The sequence below is a fragment of the Macrosteles quadrilineatus genome, unplaced genomic scaffold, assembly GCF_028750875.1.
Source record: "Macrosteles quadrilineatus isolate MER2022 unplaced genomic scaffold, UCM_ALF_1.0 Scaffold_8__2_contigs__length_117827958, whole genome shotgun sequence".
In the NCBI taxonomy this organism is placed as follows: Eukaryota; Metazoa; Arthropoda; class Insecta; order Hemiptera; family Cicadellidae; genus Macrosteles; species Macrosteles quadrilineatus.
The window spans coordinates 84,083,533-84,104,468 of NW_026542601.1; the positions used below are offsets into that span (position 1 = coordinate 84,083,533).

General features: G+C 36.5%; 1 protein-coding gene across 8 annotated transcripts; it reads right to left on the reverse strand.

Moving 5' to 3' along the window:
- Positions 1-712: 712 nt before the first annotated feature.
- LOC129000132 (serologically defined colon cancer antigen 8 homolog) lies at positions 713-20,176 on the reverse strand. Of its 8 annotated transcripts, none has more exons than XM_054427052.1 (12): positions 20,045-20,176; positions 19,694-19,870; positions 19,165-19,317; positions 18,108-18,343; positions 17,407-17,545; positions 16,844-16,939; positions 16,447-16,633; positions 15,254-15,492; positions 13,830-13,938; positions 6,341-6,458; positions 3,981-4,125; positions 713-929 (listed from the first exon to the last, which is right to left on the reverse strand). In XM_054427052.1, the coding sequence occupies exons 1-12, from the start codon at positions 20,168-20,170 to the stop codon at positions 816-818; spliced, it is 1,839 nt and encodes a 612-aa protein (XP_054283027.1). In that variant the 5' UTR covers positions 20,171-20,176; the 3' UTR covers positions 713-815. The 8 variants fall into 8 exon arrangements, 6 of the variants coding, with proteins under 6 accessions (XP_054283027.1, XP_054283026.1, XP_054283030.1 ...); XM_054427051.1 differs by having other exon boundaries at positions 15,254-15,525; XM_054427054.1 differs by lacking the exon at positions 3,981-4,125 and adding an exon at positions 2,940-3,025 and having other exon boundaries at positions 732-929.
- Between the last annotated feature and the right edge of the window lie 760 nt (positions 20,177-20,936).

Here is a 20,936-nt window from a genome sequence, read left to right on the forward strand (position 1 = left end):
TTTAGACTAGAAAGTACATCAAGGGGCTCCTCACTGGAATCATGAGTAAGTGTAGGGAAGGAGGAAGTGAACGATAATGGGAAGGACGTAAAGAGTGGGGAAATGGTAACTACTGAGTGAATGAGTGGGGAGGTTATGAGAAGGGGGAAAGAGGGGATGAGTGACAGGGGAGAAGTGTTAGAGATAGAACTTCTGATTGAGGGGAAAATAAAATGGGGAAATGTACAAGTGGGGAAGGAGTATTTGGTATGTTCAATAATAAGGGGGAATTCCCTCTTTGAGAAAAAAAAAGAGGATAGAGCAACGGAGGGAAAGAAGTTTTTGAGATAGAGATTAATATGAGATATATTTCCATAAAGGAAGAAATCCCAAAAGAATTACTTTAAGAAAAATAATCTACGAGGAAAAGAAGATTAAAGGTGGGATAGAGTGACAGAGAATAAGGAGTGTGAGATAAAGTTTAAGAAGGGAGGGGATCTCTCTGAGGAAAAGAAAATTAAAGAGAGGATAGAGTGACAGAAAAAAAGGAGTGTTTGATACAGATTAAGGAGAGAGAAATCTCTGAAAAAGAGACAAATAAATGGAGGATAGAGCACCGAAGGAAAGGAGGGTTTGAAACATAGTTTAATGAAGGGAGAAAATCTCTGATAAGAGCAAAATAAAGAAGTAATAGAGCAACAGAGGGTGTTTGAAACAGAACCTCAAAAGCTAAAAACTTATTGGGTGAGGGACAATAAAGAAGGGAAATTTTAGATATAGTGTCTGGGTTGGGAGTGGGGGACACAAAGCGATTGAGTTACAGTAAGGAGGGAGTATCATAGATATAGTTTTGGAAGGGACAGATCTTGCAGAGAGAGGGGGAAGTCATCAACCCTCCGCGGGCTGTTCGGCATACTGCGACTGTTCATATTCCCCCACCATTCCGTCATCTGCAAACACGTTTACAGCCTTTACAAACTAACAATGGATTTATATTTTTAAGTAAAATGATTACCAATTATATCTGTTGTGTTTTTTATTCGGGAAGCAGATAAAACGATTCAACAAGTAAATTTCCTTGGAAATATTTCTCAAACAGTTTTTTTTATATTCTCTTTTCTTGTCTACTTTATAACCATGCACTACAAAGCCCCCCAAAATATGTTTTACAAATTATATGCTCTCAACTCTTCAATATTGCTATAAACCCCAAACTTAAACTGGTAAAATGTTTTACGTTATTAACTAAACAAGTAATTAACTGAGCATTTTCTAAAGAATTTCTTTCTGCATAACTGAATTAAAATCTTAGAAAATAAGAGGGCTGAAATTTAGAATAATGAAAGTTGTTTTGACCAGCACAAATAAGGTCTACGTTCTTCATTGTTGAGAGTCATTTATTTTTTATCAAAAACAGAAGAGCAGAAAGTCTTTGGTCATAACATTGGTCACTAAACCGTACTTCGACAGTTACAACGAGTTCTAATTAACATTAGTACTATTCAATAAGACATAAGTAAACGATGTGGCTACCAAAACATATTGAGTTTGTAAATGGTATTAATAAAATACGCTAAGGCAAGGAACACTGTATGTTTTTTCATGTAAATAGGTTTATGAAAATGCACATTCAAACAGTAAATAAATACAAAAATCGTAGTGAGATATGTGATAAGCAGTGTGAATTAATAACTTTCTATCAAATATGTGATACATTTTTTCTTTAATTTTGAAGCTTTAATAAAATAGAAATGAATTGGTGCACAGAAAGGGTATTTTTTTATGTATAATTTGGTTTGTATAAGGTTTTGCCTAAAAAAATGTTTAAATTCTAATAGTTTTGACCCAATATTGTATTTTTTTTTTAGGATCATGCAGCTAAAAAACACTACATGTGTAAACATTTTTTAAAATATCAGTGGGTTCAATGTTCACATAGAAAATAAAAAATGAGCGTTAGATTTTTTCTCTGGCTTTTGTGAATACACTGGATTATTACCTTATACCTAGCTGTATAAGTATTGTACCTAAAATGCAACAACTATTTTTTCTCTATGTAAGCAAACGATAACCAAAAGATGGAGAAAATAGTCATACTACCACTACACTGTTTTTGGGTGTGGTAGCATCTCTAAAATGCAAAGCAAAATGCATATAATTTTATTCAGTAACCTGTTTTAAATCAGTACAGTAAACCTTAGTCTGGGCTGGTTGGTGTATGTTTTAGGAGATTATTAAAGAAGCAATACAGACCACTCTACACACGTTCAATTCCGCTATTAAATTTGATGTGAACAAGCCAAAATGAATGTGTGTTTGCAAAAGTATGTTCAGACAATGTAAGTTCAATCATGAACTTTGATAAAAATGAGTGTGAGAGTTTTCAAATCAGGTGTTCTGGCAATGTTAACTGTCAGGCCAGAATGAATGAGAAATTCATTCTGGCCTGACAGTTAACATTGCCAGAACACCTGAGTCATTGTCATTGATAATACCCAACACCATAGACAAATCACCAACCACAAGTATACTTCTCATCCCATTGTGAATTTTGAAGCTCGTTTTTCGTGTCTAGTTCATGTCCGGTGACACTGAGCGTAAGTGTCTACAAAATGTTGTTTATATTAGTTTAGGGTTAATTTCATAATTTGTGCTTTACTGGTTAGTTAACTAGGGTACGAGTTATTGTTTATGATTTTATTATAGTTTTATTTGGCTAAACGAGGTTTTAAATGACTGAATAACAAGAAACAAATTGTAAACAAAACACAACCTCTCCAGTGCACCGGACAGAACTAATAATAAAATTGCCTTCAGCTGTTCCATAAGGATGAGAAATCTACTAAGGGAGTTTGATTTATCTATGCCAACTACCAAGGCTTACTGTACGTCAAGCAGCTGTTATCTATTTATTATTTCACAAAGAAACAAAAGAGGCAAAGCAGTTGTCTGCTAAATACCTCTCCACTCTTGCTGATCATAGTTTGGTACTTGCAGTTTACTATTTAGATAGTCTATATTACTTTGTAGGCTCGCCATCTCTTGCCTGTAATCACAATTTTCAATCAACAAGGAAATAACAATAACTGTCAATTTGGCTCAAGACTGTTCAAACTGGCTTCTATAACAAGTGAAAAGATTATTTTAAAAAGTGTCAACGATTTAATTGTGATGAGAGTTATTTGTAGATGGAGTAAATATGAGTTTTTTTTTTTTTTTTTTTTATAATCACCCAACGGTTCAAAGGTTAAGGCTACTATAGCTCAACTGAGCAGTGACACGGGAAAATGTTAACAAACAGAGAAATCCTGTGAGAACTGCCAAGACTAGTGCTTTGCAACATTGTTTCTATAAACCGTGAGAAAAAAACCTTTAGAATTTTAATATTGGCTTCCTGGAAGTGGCCGGATAAACCGAGGACCGGTAAAACCCATGCCGGATATCAGGGGCTCTACTGTACCACTTTACAGTTTCTTCAGGTCAACAGTTTCGTTAAAGACTATGAACGTGCAACATAATTAGGAGTTTCCTATAAGGAAGTTTTTCCCTGCTAGACACTGAAATTTCCTTGCTGAATTTGGCCACTTAAAAAACGCCTGTAATAGATCCTTGTGTGTGTCATAAAATTAGGGGTTTAAATTATTTCATAACCAACACCACAGTTAGTTTTCTTTAATTTTTATCGTCCAAGTTGGTAATCGAGTAAAAAAAGCATATGGATCTTATTTATATTAAAAAAGATAACAAGGACATGTAGAAAAGGAAAACAAGCCCCGTTACATTTACGAGGGTAGAGATATCAGAGGGGAAAATACGGAGCCGAAAAGCTGCATAGATTTTACCTCCATGATATAAATTTAATATTTATAGCCACTGGAAAGAAGCGGAATGAAAGTATAAATAACTCTCATCACAAGACAATGTCAGTAACATGAAACATTACTGGATTACTGATCGTCTCCGAGCCAGCCAGTACGCACAGTGTTGTCGCGGTGGTATACCTGCAGTTCAGGCTCGTAGCCCAGCGACGGCACAGCCAGTCCGTACTGTGTACACAGCAGGTGGAGCTCCTTACAGCTCTCCCACACCGACGCCAGACGACCTAGTAGCTTCTCGTTCTCCTCTCTCAAACTGTTGCGAGTCTCTCTGAAACCAATCTCGTTGCGAAACATTCGCGGATTTGTTAACCTAGCTTAATAGGCTGCAATCTTTTAGTTTTTTTCAATAATGCTTCAAATGTATTAAACCGTAAAAATAATTTTAATGTGAAAGAAAATAAATATTTATAAGTATAAACTCTTATCTTTTGAAATGTGCACAATAATTTGACAAATTCGGATGAAGGGCTTTGTGGCTTCAAACCTTCAACCGTTGAAACTGTACTTTAAGAAGCGTAATGGGATATCAAGACAAAACCTTTAAAATATATTCCAAAGTTAATAGATTTTACAATATAAAAATAAAACAATTGACGGTCAACAGTAATCTAAATTCAAAGAAATATTTTCCAAATACATAACTTACTAAGTATATTTTAAAACAAACTTCTTGATTAAAAAAAAATAATTAATGTAACTCAAATCACTTGAAAAGAGTTGAGACGGCTTACTTAAACCACAGACAATAGACCATTATTATTTCTTTTGTCTATGCTTAAACCCAATTTCCTGTTTTCTCTCATTTTCTCTTTAATATTCTTTTCTGGATTGACATTATAAGACACTAAATTGCAGTATTTTCATACCACTAGATTTTCAGATTTGTATACAATACACTATATTATGAGGTTTATGCTATGAAGGTCCCTTTAAAGAAAATATGTATTTGAGAATTTTAAACTTCTGTTTTTGTGCAAAGGGTTTCTTTTTCGTTATCGATTTTCTTATGACATCACAATATATCCTCAAAATACTACAGTATATTGTAGCTCTTAGCCTGCAGCTTTGCTATGTGATTTCTTCAATCTTATATATAAAACAAGTCTTGGTATAAAAAAGTATTTTTATGTATTAAAACAATAATCACATAAACACTTGTAAATTGATCTGCAAAATAGTGTTATATTAAATACTACACTATATTACTGCTGTTTTCCAGAGCTATAAAATTCTATTAGGTACTACTTTATTAAATACTAATTTTGAAAAAAGTCCAAGCAATAATAAGATTCTGTTCTTATTAATTTAATATCCATAAAAATGTCATTAAAACTTTGTTGAACCTCGGGTATCTTTGGAAATTTTAAAAATCCTGTCTTTTTGCAAATCTAGGCAATAAAAACAGAAAAATTGTAACTAAACTATACATCTAATCTGTGATTTTTTTACTCTATGTCGTAACACTTCAAGCCTAAAAAATTTTGTAACTATGTTTGAAGCTATGGACGCAGACAAATAAAAAACTACAGCTTTAATTTTATAATAAACTCTAGAAGTGCCACTGACCTTCCGAGACTTCTCCTTCTCGTTTGGTGATATTTTAACCGAAAGGTCAAGTTTTACTTGACGCCGCTTACGACTTTTCTCCTTCCCCTCATCGGCCCCTGATAAGAATGCTAAGTTCTTATCATGCACTTATATTAATGGCTGTCCTTTCTACCTTTTCATTTTTGTATTTCAAATGTTTAAAGTTGAGGTAGATCTATCTTGTTTAGACAAATGTAAATTAAATTATTAGATTGTGTCAAAGCTTTGATAATCTTTCAAACAATTTCTAAACTCTACACTTAAAACTTTGTTTTTATTTACAGTTTAAAATTTAATCAAAATTTGACTCAAGCAGACATTAAGCCCCAACAATGTGCTAGATATGACTCAAAATACCAACACATTTTTTGGCCGAACGATATGTTATTTTTATGCAAAATATCTAACTTTAAAATTCAAGAGATTTTCATCTGTAGATAAAGGGACCTCCCTACTCCCTAGTTAGTAGTTAGTAGTGAGGTCACCTCTTTAGTCCTGTATGTTATCATACTGGGTTCATTTACACTAGTATTTTACTTGTCATTTTTTATGTGAGAAATTGATGCCTGTTTTGATTTTCTATCCTTAAATGCCAATGAAATTAGAAAAAAAAACACTAATTGGTTTAAATCTTGAAATTATATGTCGAAAGATTTATACAATAGCTTCCAGTAGTAATTAAAAGTTTGTTATTGTAACTCCCCAAGTATTTCAAGCAAAGTATTTTAAAAGCCCCCCAAAATTAAATGCAATAAAAGCTACCTCCCAAATAGAAACTCACATCTGAAAAATTCACTGCAGATAGGACAGCCATAAAACAATCAAATTTTGATGATTCAGCAGATTAAATTATCTAAAAAGTATCCTAACACTATTCTAAGCATGCAAGACCTTACTTGTGCCTCATCGATGTGTCCTCTAGTTTCTCAGTCAAGGAATGACACTCGTCCTTTAGTTTGTCCACTAGTTGTGCCTGCGACTGAATCATACCCTCAAGCTCTGCGATATTTTGGACTGAAACGCACCACACACTGTGAGAGCCGCAGACGCTGGACAAGTTCGGACCAGTCTTCGCTACTTTGCTCCGACAAATGGTCTCATTGTGTCCAAGTACAAATATTTACTTATTGGCAAGTAAAGAATCGATAGATCGTGGATTTTACAATCTGCATCAAACATCTTAGATCTTACATCATTTTGCCTGTTGTTGAGTGATAAGGGTGTTCCCTTTGTTCCCATGTTAAGGTCGTTAAGTAGTCATACAAATGTGATTGTGATATGAAAACACCGATATTCCTGAGACTTTTTAAAATACTTTGTTTTCATTGTTGGTGCAATTTTACTTAATTTCTGCATAATAAAAAAAAATTGGTAATTCAAAGTGGATCCAGTTTGGATAGCGGAACTCTGATGTATTGATTTTAGAGATGGGTTGTTTTAGTGTTACTTGGACACAACTCGACATGTCTGCTCCTATAAAAACCACTAAAGCAGATAAAATGTAAAAATGCAACCACACTCCCTGGAAATACAATTTTTACTATTACAGTTTCAAATGTATATCTTTTATATATACTATTTGCGGTAACATTAAGTTAAAGGTTAAGAAGGCGAAGTAGGGGAAAAAGGGGATTTTGGATCACAGGTAACATGGCAAACCTGGAAAATAAAAACACATATACCAAAGTCGACTCAAGTCCTCAAACCCTCAAATGTAGATACTTCAATATTTCTTTGAATTTATTAATTTCCTGTTATAGTTTTGAATGTATTGCAAAAATAAAATGTTGTGTTTTGGATAGGACACAAAACTATTGGACAACCAAAATGCCAATAGGTGTTTTGGTTATGTAAAAAGGATTTTTTTTTTTTTTTTTTTTGAAGGGAGAGGAGGGAAAATGCTTTTACGCACACAGGTAGCCAGCCTGTAGTGTGAGACTCCTGAATCTATCGCAGACTACTCACTAAAAAACCCCCTCTACTCTGTTGGACACAGACCTGGAATTGTTTGTCACATTACTTCAAGTCAGGCCAACATGTTACCTAAGCCCTCAGGGCTCTCACCGTTTATGGCATTTGGATACTTTATGACCTACACCGCATCCCGGTCAAGGTCGAGCTTCTTGGCGCGGAGAATACCCTGGATGTAATGTGACACACAGGTCCAATTGTCCTCACCCTCCATCATCATCGGTATGACCGTGTCCACCGACAGCAGTCCTACTAACTGTTGAGCATCCAGGCGGGGCCTTTCCCAACGCTGGCAGTGGAAAAAGGTATGTTCCACATCATCGGGAATGCCTGGGCAGTATATGCAATCGGGTGACACGGCTTTGCCCATCCTGAACAGGTACGACCGGAAAAAGCCGTGACCCGTTAGAAATTGGGTGAGGTAGAAGTCCACCTCTCCGCACCGCCGATTAACCCAAGGTTGGACTTGCTTTATCAGTAGCCTGGTCCAGCGTCCCCGAGTCTCCTGTTCCCAGCTCTCTTGCCACAGCTGGTAGGTGCAGGTGCGTTCCTCTGTTCGTGCCTGGTCCTCCCCACGGCGCTGATAAATTGCTTTTCTCTCCGCCGCCAAAAGTTTGACAGGGATGACTCCAGCAACCACCAGGACGGCGGGTTCGGACACTGTTCGGTAGGCGGATGCAACTCTTAGTGCTGCCTGACGCTGCACTCGGGCAAGCCGCATCCTATATACCTCCTTATTTAGAGCGTCTGCCCACACCTCAGCACTGTACAAGAGTACGGACTGGACAGAAGACATTAACAGCCTTCTACGACTGGACCGAGGCCCTCCGACATTGGCCATCAACCGGCTAAGAGAGGAGACCACCCTAGCGGCCTTGTCCGCCGTACGGAAAATCTGATCCCGCCAGCTAAGCTTGCCGTCCACCATAATCCCAAGGTACTTGGCAGAACGACTGGTCTGGACTTCAACGGTGTCAATCCGTTTTTTTGTTAATATCACGATCTCATTTTTGCTCAAAGCAAGCGAGAGACCGTGGTCTGTCATCCATGCGTTTATAGTACGCATAACTCGGTTCAGCTTTAGCTGAGCCAGCTCAACGCTACGTGCAGCTATCAAAACTGCAAGGTCGTCCGCGTACCCAACCAAAACAGTTTCCTCAGGCATTTCAGACCTCAGGAGGCTGTCATACGCGACATTCCAGAGGTCCGGGCCGAGTATGGAACCTTGGGCAGCACCGGAAGTGACACTCATCGTCCGTGGGCCCTCTGTAGTGTCATACAAGAGGAGGCGGAACCGGAGATAATCCTCTATGATACGCATGAGGTATGCCGGGACGTGGAAGGTGTTCTCCAGAGCATCCAGCATATCGCACCACCTCGCCGAATTAAATGCGTTTCGCACATCGAGAGTGACGAGCAGCACAACCCTTCGAGAGTAGTGGTTAAAATCCTCAGCTCTCATCACGGCTTGCTTCACCTCTTCAACAGCGTCAACCGTAGATCGCCCCATCCTGAATACATACTGCCGAGGGGACAAGTCCCCCGCAGCGACCACGGCTGAATTCAGTCGGGAACGTATCAACTTCTCGAGGACTTTTCCAGCAGTATCCAACATACACAGAGGTCTGTAAGAGGATGGCAGGTCTGGGTCTCCCTTCCCCTTCCCAACAAGCACAAGCCTAGCTGTTTTCCAGCACGAAGGGAAAACTCCTTCGACTAGGCAGGCATTGTACATGCGCAAAAGGATCAAAGGGGTTAATAGTCAAAACCTTTTTGAGAACTTCGCCGGGTACCCCATCGGGTCCAGGAGCCTTATTGTTCTTCAGGGATAGGACGGCCGCCTCCACCTCTCCAAGACTGAAAAGTGGTACGTCATCCACCCTTCCGAAATCCCGCAGTGGGCGCAACGTGTGAGCCGGGAAAAGGGACTCGACTATCCTCTCCATAGTGGCCCCATCCATGACGGAAGGTGGAGAGCGGGTGCCAAGTTTCTTGGTTACCAGTTTGTAACCCAAGCCCCACGGATTGGAATCGATATCGTCCCTTAATGTCTCCCAGCAACTACGTTTACTCCGGTTGATGGCTCGACGAAGAGACCTCCTAGCCACTCTGTAAGCATCCGACTTACGACGTCTGTCTACAGGTTCTCTGGCCCTGGTAGCAAGTCTTCTGGCTCTCAATGCTGACCGACGCAATTCCGCAATCTCGGCAGTCCACCAGTACACAGGTCGCTTATTGAACCGGGATCTTCCGCGAGGCATAGACTCATCGCAAGCGGAGACGATTAGTCCCATCATGGATGTAACTAACACCTCTGCATGAGCCACGCTAGTTGCGGGGGGAACCACCGGTGTTCCTCGTAAGATGGCTTCATTGAATTTTGCCACGTCCAATTTTTTAATATTCCATCAAACGGGCACTTGACGAAACGGGGCTACTTGTCTCTGATGACCATCCAGGACATCAAAAATAATGTACTGGTGGTCACTGCCCGTGTAATCCTCCAGAACTCTCCAGGCTCTGATCCTTGGCAAAAGGGACTCAGATGCAAGGGTTATGTCTGGGATCGTTCCCCGCATCCCAGGGCGCCGGAAAGTTGGCGTGTTTCCTTCGTTGACGACAACGAGTCCGGCTCTGGCAGCAAAGTCCAGAATGTACTTGCCCCGGGAATTGGTGAGGGTCATTCCCCGCTCGACAGCCCTAGCATTAAAATCCCCACCCACGACGACGTGTCCTGTGGTATTGCGCACGCTCTCTTCCAGGCGGTCTATCTTCTCACAAAATTCACGGATGGCCTCGTTGGGAGTGAGGTAGACACTAAAGTAAGTGACATCCCGGCACCGAACCCAAACGAAACCTCGGCCCTTCGCGTGACCCCGTACTTGTACTTTCGCTGCATTACGCGCCCAGAATGCAGCAGTACCAAGACTATCAGGGAACCAAAAAGATGGGTCCCTATCACGGTACTGGTACTGTTAGCTGACTAAGAGCGCGTCGACATCGTGTTCTAGGGCAAGCTGACATAGAAGTGCGTCAGCCGACCTGGATCGCTCAAGATTGCACTGAAGGATTCTTGTGATTCTGATGGATGAAGAAGAGTCGCAAACATACAGGGTGAATTAATTAAGTTTCAAGACTGATTATTTCCCGTGTAGAGGAGCGCTTCCAGACCAGTCATATGGCTCTGGCTGGTCAGATAGGGATGTAAGTTAGTGACCGAACCCTCTCCGGTTGCTGGCGGGACGTTATAGAGTGAAAGCATCAAGCGCAAAGTTAACGTTTATTTTATGATCACGTCAAAACATCGTGAGAATGAAAATTCAGCATGTGAAGGAGCGTCGTTATTCCATCATATACCATGTCAAAACAGCATGGAAACACTTCAGTTGCTTCAACGGACCTTCAAAGAGGGTTTTCAATGTTTTCATGTGGCACAAGCGGTTTAGAAATTGCCGCTAAGACGTAGAAGACGATACTGGAAGGCCTGCAATGTCACGCAACCAAGAAAATCTGGTAAAATTGCAGAAGTATTGAACACTGACAGACACTTGAGCATTAGACTTATTGTGTATAGAATGAATTTCAACTACAGTATAGTGTTTAAAATGGTTTCTGAAGATTTCATGATGAAGGTGTGTCTTGTACCGAAAGTGCTCACAGACGATCAATAGCAGCGACTTGCGCATCCACCCAGATTTTGGCCCAAGACTACACGGCCACCCTAGGTAAATCAAAATGTGAAAGTATTTCGGTCCTGGGTCTTACCGTGAAACCTACGGTAATAGCTACTCCCCTAGAGTGAAATTCACTTAAAGGGTCTATAATGCTGAGCTGTGAAAACATCCACATAAAAAAGGGAAGGAGTTTTATGTGTAGATGAAGTTGAAAGAGGCTTTTTAGCAACAGAGACTGATGCTACTAAAATCAACAATTATGGTTATGTTGACAATGCATCATCACAGAAAAATATGTTTAAAACAAAATATGCCTAAACTGCATCGTCAAGATTAAGATTGAACTTTATTACGGTACTTACTTAAACCACAGACAAAAATAATTAAAAATTGACTGTCAGCCGTGCTGCAGTTACCATAGGTTCTGGCACACACCACTGGGAGCGCTATGTATTTGTTGCCATGTATAAAATATAGTCAGCCATGGTAACCGCAGCATGGCTGACAGTCTATATTTAATTCTTTTTGTCTATGCTTAAACTTAGGCTCATATTGATTGGCCAATTGAGAATGTGGTTGCATCTCAGAATTAAAATATTAATAAACAAAAACTAAGAAAACAAAACCTTTATGGAAAAAACATAGGCTACTAACAACTATGCAACATAGAAAATCAAGGAAATAACAACAAACACACAACACTCAATAGAAAATCTCAATTTTTATAGTACTGTAATTGTAATCTTACTGAGTAAAGTATTAAATCAACATATTATAATTTGAACTAAGGATATGGCGCTCAAAAAGATAATGTCAAAACTTTATGTTCCGGATGGGTGTGGTACACTAAATACAAGTTTCTTTAATAAAATATTAATTTAAAATTAAAATATTGATTGATTTTATACAATCATTGAAATTGTGAATGAACATAGTTTACAAACACATATCCCACAATTTTTTTTTAATTGTAGCACTAACCGTACTTTCATACATAGTTCAAAATCTAAAATGCTTTACATTTATCAGTTACCCATTTTTAATTTGGTAAAAAAAATCAAATTTAATAATTTACAATAGTAAAGAAATGAGCTCTTCATTATCTACTAAAATTCTCAAGTCATACTGCATTGCAAAATATGATATTTATTCAAGTGAATTGATCAAAACACTTATTGATAGTAATTTTATGATCATTTGGTGAATTTTCATGCAGCAGCTTTTTGTGTGTATTTATAACAAATTTACACTTACAGAGCACTTCAAAGCAAATTTACACGAAGCTTGTAATCTTTTTAAATTTATGGATGCAGTGCTCATTTGTCAGAATGAATTGTGAAACAATTACAGTATTTACAATGTTGTGCGAGTGATCTTCCAGTTATGAAAAAGGTGTGAATATAGCAACTATATGGGTGTTTATTCGGTTTTTACTTTTACAAATGAAATAATTCACAAACTAATGTTTAAATTAGAAATTGAAATGAGATTTAAATGTTTTTTTTTAGGTAATACATTAAACAAATAACTTTATTTCATGTAATTATGTAAGAAATTACTGGTTTATGATGATATTTTTACAGTATGATTTTAAATATTAAACATAGCGCACAACTAATCAGTAATGATATAAATAAATAATAAAGCTAAATAACTATAAGGTTGGTAAAATATATTCAAAGACGTTATAAAACAAGAACACTTACTTGTGCATGTGCACCATAATAAGATTTATTGAAATTTTAAACTCAGTGGCCAGATGTATTGAATTTCATGCAAATTATGTATAACCTTTGAGTATTAATACAACTTCAGTATTATTAGGCCTACTTCAGTATCCAATAGTCATGGTATAACATAGTTATTTTATTGTTTGTCCAAAAAACTACCCCTACCTGTAGTATTATTTGCATTTTTTTATCAGAAAATAAGCACCCATCTTTTAAAACAATTACTCTACCTGGAGATGAGATACCAGTTTAGTCTTCAAGTACTTGTAAAAATAATTTCCTGGCTAGGTTAACAATATACTACTAATCACGAATACTGTAGAATAAAACCAGGTATGGATCATAAACATAAACAAATGACATTGTTGGTCCGAATCCTATACTAACATTAACATGGTTTTGGCAGTTCCATTTAAGCAATGTTAAATAGGCTAATGTTTATTTTCAGGCCAAAAACGTCATCTGTTTATGTTTATGATCCATACCGGTTCTTATCAAGTATTCGTGGTACTAATGTAGTGAATAAATATTTTCATATCGATTGGAAAGTTTCTTAAATTTAAATGTTGGAAGGTTGTTAAAGAAGCCACAAATACAGTTGATGCTTTCAAACTTATTTAGCAGAACCATAAGTATCTGTTGTTTTATAATTTGTCAGTAACAAGCCAAACGTACATTTCGATCATTCAAACTACAGTATTTGATCCAAAATTAACCTACAAAATTTTAGGAGTAACTGATAAATGTAAAATCTGATTGCTTGTTAAACAAACTGAGGATTTCCTACTAAATAAGTTTTGACGTAAAAAAAAATAAATTAGAAAACAAAATCAAAATAAAGTAAAATGGTAATATTAACCAAACATAACAAGCAGGCTAATCTATTCTACAGGTATATGTACAAGAATCAAAAGGGTTTACCTCAAAGATAGTTCTGCAGAAGGATTGGCTCTTGAAGTCATGCACACAGAATGCTTCATCATGCATGATCTGATCATGCATGCACTTACCATGCTTGGCGTCCATGTCAAGAATCATTGATGTTAGCTCTTTCTCTCTCTTAGAATCCTTCAATATCTCATTTTCTCCACCATCATGAGTGAGTTTGGTCAAGTGTAGCTGCAAGCATAAAAATATATTTCGTATTTTGATACCTATAAGGTTTGTAACAAATTATCATAAAAAATTTGAATTTTCCAAATAAACTAGTAACATATATCCCTTGAGTTAATTTTAAATACTCACTTGACTGTTTTTTTTTGTTTTTGTTTTTTTTTTATCACTGCAAATAATTAATACAAGTACAGTACCTTCAAATATGTCTTAAAACCTAAATTGATAAAAATGCTGTAGTTACTAAAGAGCCTTACAGCATTGTCTTGGAGAATATATCGGCGGTTACAATACATTTGGATTTTTTTTTTTTTTTTTCTTAGAAGTCAATCAGCAAAAAGTCTACACAGATTTTACTAAGTTTTTTAGAAGTATGGTTTCTTCATCAAAAGAGCAACAGATTTCAGCCATCCTGCACACCATACAACGCAGCTCAGTAAGACACCATCCTATATCATCCGCAAGATCGTCAATGCACTGCCCCAAGACCTCAAATTTTTAGAAGGAATCAACATATTAATTGAACCTCGGCATATGAAAACTAAATCTTATATTTTTTCCTATAAATGACTCAGCTGCCAATGACAAAAATGGAGGTTCACATTGGAGCCTTTTATTATTGCTTGAAACAACAAATAACAACTGGTTCTACCTTGATTCAGCAGGTGAGTAGAACCTATATCATACAGAGCAGGTCATCAAGAAAATTGCACACACTTAAGTTTAAATGAACACTCAACCTTGAACAAAGTTACTGTCCCTCAACAAAGTAACCTCAAAACTATGAGAGGAAACACACTATAATGGGGACTGCAAGACTAACTGATGGAACTACCTGTTTACTCAACCAAAGAATTGTTTAATATCTTACAAAGATAGAAGACCAGAAAATACCTGTAAAGAAAGAGATCCAAACAAACATGACAATACCTATTGTATTTCTTGAAGAAAGTCATAATAAAGAAATGTTTCTTTTCTCAGGGGCCCTCTTCTACAGGGTCCCTCTTCTACAGGGTCCTTCCCTAAGAATGTTTCTCAGGGGCTACAAACACTGTTTCTTAACCGAGAGTAAAAATGTTTCATTGTCCTTTTACTCAATGAAGAAACTCAAAGAAAAACATTTGTGATATTTTGGTATGGATTGACCCAAACTTGTAAAAGGGTTAAAATGCAAAATTTAAAATATGCTAGAGTTTACCCTTAGGTTTATAGTTGTCCCTTAAGATTTACTTTGTTAAATTACATTTACAACAATGCACTATGTTATATAGTAAACTATTTTTATGACAAATGATATTGACGCAAAACTATTCGATCTAACCTCCTTCTCGAGAGAGGCGATCTGCTCGGTGAGCCGCAGGTTTTCCTTTCGCGCATGCAGCAAGTCAGCGTCCGCCCGGTCCAGTCGCTGCCGTAGACTGGTGACCTCCGCTTGCAGCCGCGCAGTCTCTTGTCGTGACGTCCGCTCAGCCCTCTCCACCGCCAGCCGCAGACTAGCTGCCTCCTGCGCGAGGCTGTCTCGGTCCGCGGACGACGCCAGCAGTTCACTCTGCAGTGCGCCTTGTGAAACAGTCGACACTCTTACTCTGCAAGCTATGTCGGAGTAACAAGACACAGTCGATTGGAGATGAACAAAAAATTTTAAATATAAACTAAATTGAAAGGGTAATCATAAAATTATAAAACAATTGTGATTGCAACATAATAGTTTGTGGGTGTATAATTTAGGTCTCTTAAAAAGTTTGGACAACACAAATTAAGATGGGAAACTATTTAAGAATAATTTGTTTGCTGAGATTGTCTGGACATGTAAGGTAATAAGAAGGGAAGATCAATATATGATAGAAATATGAAGGAAACCCCAGATAGAAGGCCAAAGGCGTGAGAGCCAATAAGCAAAGAAGATAAACAGGTTCAGAAGAAATGGAGACAGTTAAATAATAAACACACGTGACAGTAAACACCTCCATGAATAGAAAATGATAACGGCAGTAAAAGTTAGAACACAAAAAAAATTATAATAACGTGAAAAACATAGAGTTCTACTATAAAATAGTAGGCCTTCTCCTAAAGAGCATGAGATTAATCATTGTATGCGGTTCCAACTTGCACCTTTTACATATTTCTTCAATATTATTCAGACTATTTTTTTATGTAAAATATATGACAATTCTCATCAGGTACCTACTTCATCTTATAATTTTGTTTGTGAAAATAAATATTTGACTTTAACTCTTATCCATTGATTGCTTTAGAAAAATCATTTCCAAAAGATATTCATACAACTGTGATCTTTAAAAGTTGATTAAGGAGAAAAAAAACAACATCAACTTAAAAACAATTGTAAATTCAAAACTAATTTCGGTTAAAAAAAAATAAGTGTGTAAATCATAAGTTTAGTACTTCGGCAATAGTCTAAGACGTTTGAATTTTACACAAACCTCCTATTATTTCTCAATATGTAGGAGTCATATTTGATTGAAAAAAATGTGCATAAAATTAACAATTACTCACTGGTCTTTGTATTCAATTCTTTCTTGAGTTCATCAATTGTAGCGTTCCGTTGGACAAGCTCTCTTCTAAGTTCTGACTCTGTTCTTCTTTGTTTCTCCAAGTCAAGACTCAACTTTGTAGAGTTCTCCCATTGGGCAGACAAGTCCGCGCTCAGCTGTTCAGTTTGGTTCGTATATCGTCTTTCCACCTACAAACATTACTTTAATACATTGTTTGATGTTTGTATTTATTAAAGTATGTTCAGTTTAAAAACTATTGTACAGAAAGGAACATCTAAATTTTGGAATACATCATCCAATAGTTTGTATTCGAAACTGTACTAAAATTGTGAAACAAAATTCAACAATTTAAAGACTAGCTTATGTAGTTTTGCTAAAATCAGAAAAGATTGAGTTACCTCAGCCAATCGTCTATTGTGCTCTCCCAGACTTTCTCGCTGTTTCTCGTTCATTCGTTCTAATTCATTTTTCAGCCGGCGCATTTCCATTTCACACTAGAACAAAACTTGAATACATAGCATTTAGGTAACTTAAACTCATTACTATCTTTGTCATCTAAAAATGTTCAATTTTGAATTGCAAAGAATAAGTTTATTTTATTTTACATTTTGTATCTTAACTACAACATAGCTAAGATATTTATAGAGCTTACAGTAAAAGCATAATGATGGACAGTTAAAGCCAAGTTAAATAACATTTCAAAACAATTTCAATACTGTACTAACTGTGAGTTGTACAACTTACTGGTGGCAGCAATGTGTTAATATTTTAAACTACAAAGCTAACTTGACACTTCTACTTAATTGTTCTCAATCTTTGCACAAATATGTATTTAAATCAATAAACAATCCCAGGCAAACAAAGAGTTAAACCGCATTAAATATCTCTTGAACCAACTTGTATCTAACTATTATTTTTCATAGTAAATCTACAATATTTATTGGCACTCTGGTTTTCCTACCTGATTCTTCTCAAACTGCGCTTGGTCCACAGCGTCGAGACTTCTCTTGAGCTTCTGTGAAGTGTTTGCTTCCTTCTCTCGTAGTTGAGCCACGGTTCCGTGAAGTTTGTTGATCATATCATTCAACTCCTCCCTTTCCCTAAAAGTGTTGCAAATTGTTCATGAATAATATCTTCTTTAAAAACACTAAAAATGTTTAGTGTGTTTTAGTAAAATGCAGCTGTTCAATCCCCTGAGGGCTGAAACTGCAGTAATGTAATACTACACCAAGGATCACCTGACAGTTAGGTATTTAAACCATTTATTAATTAACTAAAGTGATTCGAAGGCTAACATCATAAAACCAAAAATGTGTTAACCTTAAATCTAAGCGACACAAATTAAACTCAACCAAACCGTTTTCATCCAAAATAAAACGGTATTGTACTTGCCAAAATATTTTATAACTTTTTAGTTTCCGAGATTTAATTGCATTACACCTTGAACAATATTTACTTTGTATAACTCCTATACAATGTTCATAAAACTTTTAAAAAACCCTTTTTTCAAAACTGTTTACTCTTGCCTGGAGCATAAAAATTCTTATCCTGAGAACATAAAAACCCTAAATAGTTTAATCTTACCAGCTGGAGTCATACTGTTTGAACAACTCACATTCTCAAACTTCTTCCATTTGCTAACTATCAAGCAATCAAACTAACCTCTGCAACGCTTCAATCTGTTTATACAGCTCTGATTCAGACGCCTGGGCTTGGGGAAGATAGGACATCAATGAAAGTCCTTGTTCTGACATCTTCTTCCGTAGAGTTTCTGCTTCTTCCACCGCCTTCTTGAGATCCATCTTTGTCTGTGTCAGTTGTGCCTCCAACTCACTAATACGAGACTCAAAAATAATACTTGGTCCCACCAACGGCTTCTTTCTACTTCGAGATTCCACCTGAAAGGAAAATTATACATTTGTCAAATTTTATTACATTCATTTATTCAAATGGTGGTTGTCGAGTATGAGGTTTGTCTTCATTGACTGGAAAGATATTTGAAAACTACTTTTATACCGGTAATCTCATTCCAGTTCATCCTATAATGTAATATTTTTAATATTGAAACAACATTAGATAGACATTTAACAGACATTTAGTAGGCCTACAACTTGTCCCCGTTAAAAAGCTACACGAGAACAAAATAGCACAATAACGAAATTGCTATTTGTGTATGTGAGCGCAAAGTATGTCATTTACACTAGAGAACTGTAGCGGCAATGTCTGTTTGTGCTCGTAATACACACAAGATTCCTATCACAGTTCCTACCACAGTTAACACACAGCTTAACATTTTAGTTGAGTACCTATAAAATGTCATTTTGGTTATGTTTGTTTTTTCTGTTGGAATGAATGGGACCTAGATCGTCACTATTACACCAAGTGTGAAATCAGCTGATTTAATGAGTGAGAATGAATAAATCAGAAATGAGCTATTTTGCTTACTGTTTACAAGTGTGGTAATGTGTTCATTTGTATGCAGTGGTAGGAAAAAATCATTGCAGACAAACAGTACAAGCCAGATCAGAGACAAGGTCAGCATTGAAGTGGCTACTAGGATATTTTTGCTAGATGTATTGGCAGAACATACTAGTTCAGTACTAGTACAATGGCTACTATTCAAGTTACTTTTAGGTAGGGTACTTCTTTCAATATCAGAGATGGTTTTAGGGCTTACAAGAATAAATCAACAATGGGAAGTTCTTAAATATTAAAATACCTTGTCCTCTGAACTAGCATCATCATCATCATCGTCGTCATCTTCAAAGCTGTCCAAAAAATATTGCAACATTCCGGCCTTTCGTTTCTCATGTAAACCCTCGTTTTCAGTTATTACTTCCTTCACTTTGCCCATTAAATTTGATAGCTCTTCCTACAAAATAGGTAATATTTACTATTTAAACTTTCAAAAGATTAATCAGCCTAGATGTGCGCTTCTAGAGCAATGTTGTTTGAAAATAAAATACCTAATTGAAATTATTAGGCCTATTTAGAAAAAAACTAACTTGTAAATTTAGTTTGATTATAGTCTAAGGACACATGAATGAAGAGTGAGTACCAATGAAATTGATTTTAAAGTTTGTTATCAAATTTTCATGTCATAAATAACCAGCAATTTCTGTAAACTTCTAAAAGACCTAGAAGGCAATAATAACAAAACGTTATCAAATTACAAAACTGCATGCTGAGATATTTGAGATATTTGTACTTTTTTTTATCAAACCTAATAAAATAGTAAAACCGCTTACCCGACAATATTGCGATTCTTTCTCCAATTGCTCTATATACTCCTCTTGGCGCTGGACAAAAGACATTAGCTCTGGAGTAGGCTGGGAATCTGCATCGGGTTTCTTGAGGACGATTGCAGGTCGTGGCGTTGACGGAATTATACTCCCATCTCCTGGCAGGAACGGGTGGTAGTGACCCTGTAGCATACAAATACGTTAAGCAATATATAAATCACAAGACATATCATAAACTATTTACACGAGCTTCCTATAAACATTAGTTAACTCATAATTACAGCCTGTTAATTAATCACATCATTTGAAATTTAGGCTAAATAGGTCTATGTCTATTAAGGTTAAGTAATTACTTACCAAAGAGTATTTTGAGAACCCTGTGGAAGGAGTATATGACTCAGCCAGAAGATATCTTAGCTTAGACACTGCCTCTCGATAGGCAAAATCTGTGTATCCTGCCCCCTTCTTGTGGAGTCCCTCCATTTTGCTTTTCCTGAAATAATATGTCTACGTTAAATAGCTTATGAAAATTAACTACAGCACAGAAGTGATGTGTAGTACAGTCTTGATGTCCAAATATATTTTCTATGATTTCACTTAGAATACAATATAGTGTATCAAGTTATTTCTTGAAAAGTTAGGGATCTGTATTTTTGAACACCATACTGACTTCAACTCGAGAAGAAACAGATTACTTGAGCTAAATGATATAGGTAATGATTTAATCTTTTCATTAAGTGTAATGAACAATTAGGTACTCCAATTCTTTGTAATGATAAATATCTAACATTGTGTAATAAATGTCACACGCAGACTATTCCAATAGATGAACTAACTAACTTGATATAGTATTATATATTACTCATTATGCTACCGCTAATGGTTAAATACCACTATGATAAAATACCTTTCGAAATTATTGTAAACTTTGATTAATTAATCTTAATCATCATCTCTAAGTTTTTCGGCTCACCATCGTTGAATGAAATTTTGGTATTGGTAGGTTTGGTTGGTTTATTTTAGAGGTTAGATCATTAGATTACACGTTACCATGGAAACAGGTTGGGTGGAGTGGAGACTTGGGAGACTGGAGTGGAGATGCCGTCGCGTCGTTTTGGGGAAAAAATTAAAATAACACACTCCTCTTTTTGTGAAGAAAAAACTTCAACTTCACAACGGTGGTTGAGTGAAAATCAAAAATACAGTATGGGTTAAAGTTAAAATCACTGAGCTATAATTCTATAATTCT

Coding starts and splice junctions, on each gene's coding strand:
- LOC129000132 (XM_054427051.1), bottom strand. CDS start 20,170: ATGGAGGGACTCCACAAGAAGGGGGCAGGATACACAGATTTTGCCTAT. Junction 15,526..16,446: donor AGAATTGAATACAAAGACCA/GTGAGTAATTGT, acceptor ACTCCGACATAG/CTTGCAGAGTAAGAGTGTCG. Junction 13,939..15,253: donor TCGCCTCTCTCGAGAAGGAG/GTTAGATCGAAT, acceptor TTATGCTTGCAG/CTACACTTGACCAAACTCAC.